Raw genomic sequence first — 10,000 nt, 5'->3', positions numbered from 1 at the left:
CTATTACTGAATTTCTGTGTATTTCGAGCTGTAATGCTATTTCATATTCAACTATTTGTATCGTTTGGAATCATCCTCACTAATGTTGTCAGCATTTTGTACCATGCTTGGTGCAGCGTTTTATGTTTGGATGAACCTATTTTGAATGCATTCAATGACTGTGACCTATTTGAGAAAGGCGCACAGCTGTCTGTTGTTGTCGATGTTGATAATGAAGAATCAATAAATGACTTGCAACTTCGATCTCGTTATGCTAAGTTTGTTTATTGTAAATGTTTAAAAGGGCGTCGCCACGTTGTTCAAAAGGATGGAGAACCAAGCAGAATTTCAGTGAAACAGCTGACGCGAGCCTTACAGGAGAACATATTTGAGAATGCCGCACAGCCATCTGTTGTTGTCTATATTGATAATAAAGAATCAGTAAATGACTTGCAACTTCGATCTCGTTATGCTAAGTTTGTTTATTGTAAATGTGTAGGAGGGCGTCAACAAAGGGACCGAGAACCAAGCAGAATTCCAGTGAAACAGCTATCACGAGCCTTGCATAAGAGCAGATCTTTCAGGAAATTAGTTCGAAAATATATTAAAAAGAACGTACCGAAATCTTCTGCCATGCATTTATTTACGAAATTGAGTGTACTTAATCGTAAGTTAGACTATTTGTATGTGAGACTAAGGTCTGCTACTAAGAAGAGGAGTACACAAAGGACGTGGTGGACAGCAAATCGAAGGAAAAAACTTAAAACTCGCCGTGGAAGAGTGAAACCTAGATGTAACTATACTTCAGTAAGATCTGTTTATAAGAACGTTAACCATAGGATGAATCATACAGAGTTAAAGCTGTCAAATGATATAGAGAAAAACCCTGGGCCCATTGATCATACCAAAACTATTCAAGCGCCTTATAGTCAAGGCAATGTGGAATTGTTCGGCGAGAATGCAGGCACTCAGTGTGTAGCAATGTCTCTTACTTCACTTATCTATAATTACAGGAATAATATTATCTCATCAGTGGACTTGATCAACATCATGAACATTGGTAATGAATTGTATTCTGGGTTATCTAGACTATCCAGACAAACTTTCCTGTTGTTAACTGAGTTACCAGATGTGCTCAATGTGTTTAATACAGATTATCAGCTTCAATACAGTTCAAGCTATAGTGGTACTATAAATGGTAGATCCATTATACATGGTTTGAGTTTCTGTATGCCTTTGGTTGATGCTTTGCTAACATTAGTAAGGCAAGACTACCAATCCTTTCTTTTAACAATTGAATGTAGTACTGTTTCTATGTACTGTACTCCAGGTGGTAAATTTAAAATATTTGATTCACATGCTAGGGATGCATTTGGTATGCCCCATTCTCAAGGAACATGTGTATTATTAGAAGCACAAAGTATACAGGATGTCACATGTTATTTGCAAACCCTGTATGAAAATTCAAATGCATTGTTTGAGCTGATAGGTGTTCACATAACAAGACTAGAAAAGGACGACAATCACTTATTTGATGAGAACAGTGAAATCTCTCAATCAGAACTTGCTGATGATGGTGGAGAAATGGCACATATTTCAACAAGAAGCAATGAGTCTTTTATACGACCCTGTTGTGCTTTATCATTTTATAGCATTTGTTTTTCAGTGGTTAAGGCATGCAGTTACTGGAATTCACAAACTCTAGAAGCAATTATTGACCATGGAAATGAGTTTTACGAGGAACAATTTTCATGTCCTGATGAAAATCTTTGTTTACGCAAATTTCCAAACAAACTTCAAATATATGATGCAACTATTGATGTTGTCTTTACAGCACAAAAAGAAGGCATATTTAGTTGTGCATCCAGCAGTAGCAAACTCTTCCAGAACTTTATTTTGGATAACACAAGAGGCAATACTGGATTTATAATATGGTTTTCAAATTACTGTGCAAGTTGCATAATTCAGCACAATTCTAAGACTAAAAGCATCAAATACTACTTAATAATATTCCATAGTGATGGAACTTTAGATGAATTTCAAACTGACAATGACAGAAACTTCCTTCTTCAAGCCCTTGCTAATACTGTTACAAAAATCAATACAACTAATAATTTAGAGGTAGCATACATTATCAGATTTCTAAAGTGTTACAGTAATTTGTCAAGCACTTTAAGACAAAAGGTATTAAGGAAACACAAATCCAATAGGCAGAAAAATTCACTTGCCGAAAAACGAAGAGAAAGTTATGCAAACATGGAACCTAGTGCCACACGAAAATACTTGGTTAGCAAAGCAGATTGGTACAAGTCATTAGATCATACAGAGAAAGAAAAACTCTTGTCTGACAGAGCAGAGTGGTACAAATCACTAGATCCTGCAAAAAAAGAACAACTCTTGTCTGACAGAGCAGAGCGGTATAAATCTCTAGATCCTGCAGAAAAAGAAAAACTCGCGTCTGACAAGGCAGAGAGGTACAAATCACTAGATCCTGCGGAAAAAGAAAAGCTCTTGTCTGACAGAGCAGTATGGTACAAGTCACTAGATCCTGCAGAAAAAGATCTGATAAATAAACAAAAAAAGCGGAACTATGATGCAATGGAACCACTCATTAAGGCACAATACTTGAACCAAAAAAAACAAGAATATTGCAGCATGAATCCTACAAAAAAGCAAAAAATAAAGTGCATAAGTGATGCAGCAAAAATTTCTAAAAAAAAGGCAAACGATGTTCAGCATAAATTGGATCACTACATATCAGTATTTCAGAATAAGATCAGAGAGGGGCCATATTACATATGTTCAGTTTGTCATCGAATACTATATAGAAAAACAGTTATGTTACTTAAAGAAAATAAATACAGTGTACACCGTCTTTCCACTGAGATAGTCATTTGATGACAAACAATACATCTGTAGAACATGTCATGCAAAAGTTTCAAAAGGGCAAGTACCATGTCAAGCTAGATAGAATACCACCAGAACTCTCAGTACTAGAAAAACTTGAACAAATATTAATAGCACAGAGGATAGTCTTTGAAAAGATAGTGGTAATGCCTAAAGGCCAACAGAGGAAAATTAAAGGAGCAATATGCAATATACCAGTTGAATGTGATCAAACATGTACTACATTGCCACGTCCACCTGAAAGGTCAGGTATAATCATGTTGAAACTAAAGAGAAAAATGGAGTTTAGAGGATATGTTTATTTTCAAGCTGTGCGACCTCAACTAATATTAAATGCTCTGATGTGGCTCAAAATGAACAATCCGTTGTATGATAATATATGTATAGACATTGACAAAATAGATAGGCATCTTAAAACATTGCAACAAAATGATGTTAATTTAGACGATTCGACTTTGAATAATGACAACCACTCTACTGAATCTGGTATAAGTGATGACACTTCTTCAAACAATGAAAATGGTGAGAATGTCAGCACACCTGCAGATGAAGAAAATGACGATCCTTTAAATGAATATCGAGCACCAACAAGTGAAACTTGCTTGCAGTCTATAATACCAGATTATCCTGTAACTGTTGAGCAAAATGATAATGTATCATCTCAAGGAGACGAAGTCTATGCTATTGCACCTGGTGAAACTAAACATCCAGTTTCCTTCATGGCAGACAAGCAATGTGAAGAACTAGCATTTCCTATTTTGTTTCCAAAAGGAAAGTATGGGTACTCTGTCAACCGAGAAATAAAGTTGTCGCCAGTTAAGTACTTCAATGCAAGACTTTTACATCACAGTGGTAGATTTGCTACCAATCCTGAATATCTCTTCTTTGCTCAGTTCATCATAGAACAGAAGAAAGTATCAGATAGCATCAATATTGCTCTGAAAAAAATGCATGGCCAGCCTCTTACTGCTTCTCAAATAAGATCAAATAATATGCAAATTTTACAAAATCTTATTTGTCAAGATCAGGCTTATTTATTTTTGACACAAATTCCAGGAACACCACCTTATTGGCAAAAATTTATGTATGAAGTAGTAGCTATGGTAAAACAGCTTGGAATACCAACATGGTTTATGACATTATCCTGTGCTGACCTTAGGTGGCCTGAACTTTTTCAGATTATCGCAAGAACACAAGGCAAAAATCTAACAAATGAACAAGTTGATGCTTTATCTTATGATGAAAGATGCTCAATGCTGAATGTAAATCCTGTTGTTGTTGCTAAGCACTTTCAATATAGAGTTGAAACATTCTTCACTGAAATTCTTCTAACTAATGCAAACCCAATTGGTAAAATAGTATACTATGCACTCCGCATTGAGTTTCAGATGAGAGGCTCTCCTCACTTACATGCCTTAATATGGACATCAGATAGCCCTGAACTAACACATGACACCAAGGAAGCTTATATCCATTTCATAGATGAACATGTGCAGGCATGCCTTCCTGATCAGAGTCAAGACCCTGAGTTACATGAGCTTGTAAAAACCTACCAAAAGCACAGTCATTCAAAGACATGTAGAAAATACAAAAACATTAAATGTAGGTTTAATTTTGGGCACTTTTTTACAAAGAAGACTATTGTGGCTGAACCTCTTTCTGATGATTTAAATCCAGAAAAAAAAACGAGTACCATAGACAGACAAAAAGAAATCCTTAGACTAGTTAAAGAAAAAATAGATGAAGTGTTAAATCCCAGTAACGCAAACTATAATCCTACATTAACAGAAGCTGATATTTTCAAATCTGTAAACATAACTGAAGAGCAATATTATTGGGCTTTATCCATTTCACCTGACTCAGACTATGAGCTGCACCTTAAAAGACCAACAAACAGCTGTTTTATTAATAATTATTTTATTGCTGGTATTAAGGGTTTTAGAGCGAATGTTGACTTGCAACCTGTATTTAACCACTACAAGTGCATAACGTATGTGTGCTCATATTTTACCAAGGATGAGACTGAATGCTCACAGGCAATTATGAATGCTGCAAAGGAAGCTAAGAAAGAAAACTTGAGTGTCAGGGATAGCTTAAAAAGAATTGGTGCTGCTTTCCTCTCTACCAGAGAAGTCAGTTCACAAGAATGTGTTTACAGATGCATGCCTGAACTATGGTTACGAAAAATATTCCCTGCAACAGTTTTTGTAAGCACTGACCTACCAGAAAAAAGGGTACGCATTGCTAAATCACCAGAAGAACTTGATGAACTGGATAATGAAAGTACTGATATCTTTAAATCAAATATTATTGATCGATACACTTTAAGACCACAGTGTATTCCTTCTGTAGATAGGCTATGTCTGGCAGAGTTTGCTGCATACTATTATAAAGAATACAAAAAGGACTGCCAAGAAACAGCTGATGCACAACCTGAGGTTTTAACTGATGATGTCATTGAATTACATCACAATTGTGATCCTGATACGTCACCTCCAGACAAAATAAGATTAATGAACACCCATGAAGTTATGAAGTGTAGAAAAGTAAAAGCTGTTATACGATATCACAAGCCAAACAAAGCAAAAGAACCTGAACTGTATTTTCATCATCTCCTGATGCTTTACTACCCATGGAGAGATGAAACAAGTCTTTTAGGAAGTGATCAAACATATGCTTCTAAATTCTATGAGCATGAAGTACAAGCTGTAGTGGAACGAAACAGAGAGAATTTTGAGCCTGATGCTGATGCTGTTACAGAAGCACTTGATTTTCTTCGAAATAACCAGGGCAATATCCACTCCAGCTATGATTCTATAAATGACCAGGAAAATGCAGATTTACAATCTGAAGAGCAAGATGATTCAGCACCAAACGAATCATTTAATGAACAATTACCTACACATCTTGTTTCATCATCAGAAACTGAGAATCATTCAAACCTTGGAATGATAACATACAACCAGCCAACAGAAATTACTGATGATAAGCTACGGGAGTGTGTTAGATCATTGAACAAAAAACAGCGCTATGCTTATGATATAATTCTCACCTGGTGTAGAAGTAAAATGAAAAACATGAATAGTCGAAAACCTGAAGAAGTAAAACCAATACATTTATTTATAACTGGTGGAGCAGGTGCTGGTAAAAGTCACTTGATCCAAACAATCTACCACACTGTCACAAAGACCTTTAGACATCCTCCGATGAATCCTGAATTACCTACAGTTCTTTTAATGGCACCTACTGGAGTTGCTGCTATTAACATAGATGGGACAACAATAAACACTGCCTTGGCAATTCCTAAAGAAACAGGTGATAATTTACCTGCAATGTCTGACCAAAAGAAAACACAGATGAGAATGTTACTAGCTGACCTCAAGTTGATCATAATAGATGAAATCTCTATGGTTGCTAACAATACTTTGCTTCATATCCACCAAAGACTAAAAGAAATTGTTGGCACATCAAATGTTCACCTGTTTGCAGGCATTAGCGTTCTTGCTATTGGTGACATGTATCAACTACCACCAATACGCAGGAAACCTGTTTTTGCAAATTACAAAAATGATGTGTTTAACTTGTGCCACCCATGGCACCTATTCACAATGATAGAGCTTGTTGATATCATGAGGCAGAAGGATGACCAACCATTTTCTGAACTTCTGAATAGGTTCCGTACAGCAACTCAAACTGAAGAAGATATCAAGTGCATCCAATCTAGATCTATAGATCCATCAGATGTTAATTACCCATAAGATGCTCTTCACATCTGGGCTGAAAATAATCCAGTCAATCGACACAATGAAATGAAATTGCACCAAATACCTGCACAGTTGTTTAACCTTAAAGCCACAGATCAGTACCCTCCTAATGTATCACAGCAAGATATTAACAGAATTTTAGCTAGACCCAGGTCTGAAACTGGTGGACTTTATGCTAATATCTGTATAAAGGAATCTGCTAGAGTTATGTTAACCAACAACATTGATATTGCAGATAGACTTATAAATGGTCAACTAGGAACTGTTGTTAAAATTGAAGTAAATCAAAATAACAAAAAACCCACCATTATCTATGTAAAATTTGATGATGCCAAAGCTGGCAACAATTTAATTCAAAAGAGTACTAGCAGTTTTGTGCGACAAAACAGAGTTGTACCCGTAGAACCTGTCCTAGCAAAAATTAAAATACATCCAAATAAACCTTCTTCTCCAGAAATACAGAGAATGCAATTCCCTTTAACATTGGCTTACGCTGTTAGCATTCACAAAGTACAGGGATTGTCACTTAACAGTCTCGTCATTAGTTTTGAGTTGGTCAAACAGAGATCATTCAATTATGGTCAGGTATATGTTGCACTGAGCCGAGCGACCTCTTTAAATGGTATTCACATTCTAGGAAAAATTAACAGCAAACATGTGAAAGCAGATCCTCGGGTACATAAAGAATATGAAAGATTGCGAGAAATCTCAAAAACCATGGGAACTAGTGAAAAATATAAGGACAATTCAATGCTCACTATATGTCTATTAAACATACGATCACTCAAAAAACATAGTGTAGATATCAAGTATGATGCAAACATAAAGAACAGTGATCTAATTGCACTGACATAAACACAACTTGTACCTCATAGCAATGATACCGACATAAAATCTCAACTACTACCATTTACTCTCTACAGGCAAGATCATCCTACTGATAGATTTTTAAGTTTGGCACTGTGTACCAGAAGATCAATAGAAACTAAGGAACATGAATACTTTCCACAAGTAAATGCAATGAAATTTGTAATAATTTTGAATACATCTACAACTATGTGTCCCAATTTTACAGTTCTTTTTCTTTACCGAAAGAACAACTCAAATATAATACAGTATGTAAGTCATCTACAAAATATCCTTGGCACTTATCCAATCGACATCATTCTTGGTGATTTCAATATCAACTACTTAAATGATGATAGCATAAGACCGCTAAAATCTTTAATGACCTCTCTAGGTTATTCACAGTTTGTACAAAGTCCAACTTTTGTCTCATCAGGAAACATACTTGACCAAATTTACCTAAAAACAACAAAATTTGACATCATAGAGAATACTGTAATTAGTGTCTACTACTCAGACCATGATGCTGTTAAAATATCCATAAAGTATAACAAAGATATTTAAATATTTATATTTATTTAAACTGTCATGCAAAGCATATAATATTTATTTATAGCAATAACTGTAAATATAAAATTCTCATAAATGTACAAATGTGTCTTTGCAGGAACCATGATGCTGTTAAAATATCCATATGCTAGCTATAACTAAAATGATATTATGAAACTTTCATGCAAGGACCTTTTACAATGAAAATGAAAGAACTCTTCTAGAGATTTTGAAAAAAGGTGTCGCAAAGACCTGGCAAAGAGATCACAAGTCCAGCTAGAACAAAACTAGAAATTCATAAAATCCCAATCTACCACAGTGTCCTCAAAAGCAGACAAATTGGTGCACCACCTTGACAAGTTTCATCAGTTTCGTCTTAAATATTATAAACATTTATCTTTAATATTATTATTGTTTTTAGATGGCATCATTTGACTTAAGCAAAGCAGATTAAATCTAAGGCTCTGCAACCAGTGGAGAGAAATTAAACCATGTTACACAATAATGTAATTGTTTTGGAATAAGCAGAGATTTTGATAATCATCTGTCAATCAATTTGAAATTACCAAGAAATTTTTTTTTCTAGAAGTTGGTTAATTCTATCAATTTCTTTGTCAAAAAGGATCATGTTCATAATGCCACAAGAACTTCCAAACTTGCCCAAGAACCTGAGGAGACAATCTGTTTTTCTAAGCTAGAAGTTCCCATAACCAGAATGGGAGACTTCAGAGGTCTAATGACAAGCATTTTACAAGGCACCACCATATGGTGCCTCATCCCCTGCCTGTGCCCTGCACCACGAGTAGGTAAGTTTACATATTACTTTGTATCTTTCATCTTACTCAGATATTCCCAGGCAGGACTCTCAATAACTATAAACGACAGGCATGCTTCTTATATGACGTACCAGTTCAGACCACCATTAAAGGAGAACTGAAGGCCAAAAGCAACAACTTTTCCAACACTTTTTTTTTGGAAATTAGCCTAACATAAGTAAAGTTAAGTTTGTGGGGTTACTTCTTCTCGTTTCCTGTTTTCTGGGACAAAATTACGCTCGAAGTTGGGCTTTTCCCACTTTTTTGGCCTTTTCAGGGCACGCTCAAAAACTAAGTCAGGCGCCTGCTGTGAGGTATGATACAGGAAACAGAGATTTCATAATCAACAGAAACAAGGTAAACACAAGTGCTGCTGTGGATATTTTCTTTGTTGCTTTGCTGTTTCTTAGTGGACTCAATATTCACAACAAACATCAGTCTAAACACTGCTTCTGACATGTCTTCCCCATATCCTACATCATAAGCCGCAAAAATGACCGCTGACTCCTCCACTCTGAGCCGCAGCGCTGATAGCCCAAAATTGGAATAAAAAGTTTTTTTTTAGGTGGAAGAGCGACGGATATAACAGGAAAAAAGTTGAAAACTTTATTGTGTATGGTCTAAAGTTTAAACAAAAAATCCTTCTTTTTTACCTTCAGTTCCCCTTTAACAAAATAATAAAATAAAATAAAAGTAATAATAATAATAATAATAATAATTATTATTATTATTATTATTATTATTATTATTATTATTATTATTATTATAATAAAAACAATAAAAGAAATATTTCTAAAGCCCACCTTATTTACAATAACGAATACTTATTCATAAAAATAAAATCTGGAGCTTTGTTATTAAATATCTTTTTCTCTTTTAGAGTGTTAGGATGAAAATTCTATCAACAACATGTAGTTATCAGAGGATCATAGGTAAGACTCTTACTAAAGGAATTCTGATTTCTTTTTTCTTGGTTTGCACGTAACATGCTGAAAAATACATCTTTCAAAAGTCCCCCAGTAGTTGATATGAAAATATCTTTTCGCTCTTTTCATGGTCCCATTGCTTGCATATTTTGTGTGTTATGTAAATTCCTTTCGAACCAAAAACACTTGGGACGAACCCACATTCATCTTCCGT

The 10,000-nt window shown here is 35.1% G+C and overlaps 1 protein-coding gene and 1 pseudogene across 1 annotated transcript; both read left to right on the top strand.

The window, feature by feature from the left end:
* The first annotated feature begins 2,906 nt into the window (after positions 1-2,906).
* Positions 2,907-5,394, top strand: LOC138002642 (uncharacterized). Its single transcript, XM_068848645.1, has 2 exons — positions 2,907-5,324; positions 5,386-5,394. Exons 1-2 carry the CDS (start codon positions 2,907-2,909, stop codon positions 5,392-5,394), a joined length of 2,427 nt encoding a protein of 808 aa, XP_068704746.1.
* A 51-nt stretch (positions 5,395-5,445) lies between these two features.
* Positions 5,446-7,505, top strand: LOC138002641 (ATP-dependent DNA helicase pif1-like; annotated as a pseudogene).
* The last annotated feature ends 2,495 nt before the right edge of the window (positions 7,506-10,000 follow it).

Source organism: Montipora foliosa, chromosome 5, assembly GCF_036669935.1.
Source record: "Montipora foliosa isolate CH-2021 chromosome 5, ASM3666993v2, whole genome shotgun sequence".
In the NCBI taxonomy this organism is placed as follows: domain Eukaryota; kingdom Metazoa; phylum Cnidaria; class Anthozoa; order Scleractinia; family Acroporidae; genus Montipora; species Montipora foliosa.
Note: the sequence above shows the minus strand (reverse complement) of the source record. Positions and strands in the feature narration are given on the sequence as shown.

Bases quoted from the DNA above. Each gene is read 5' to 3' on its own strand.
- LOC138002642 (XM_068848645.1), top strand. From the start codon at position 2,907: ATGCAAAAGTTTCAAAAGGGCAAGTACCATGTCAAGCTAGATAGAATA.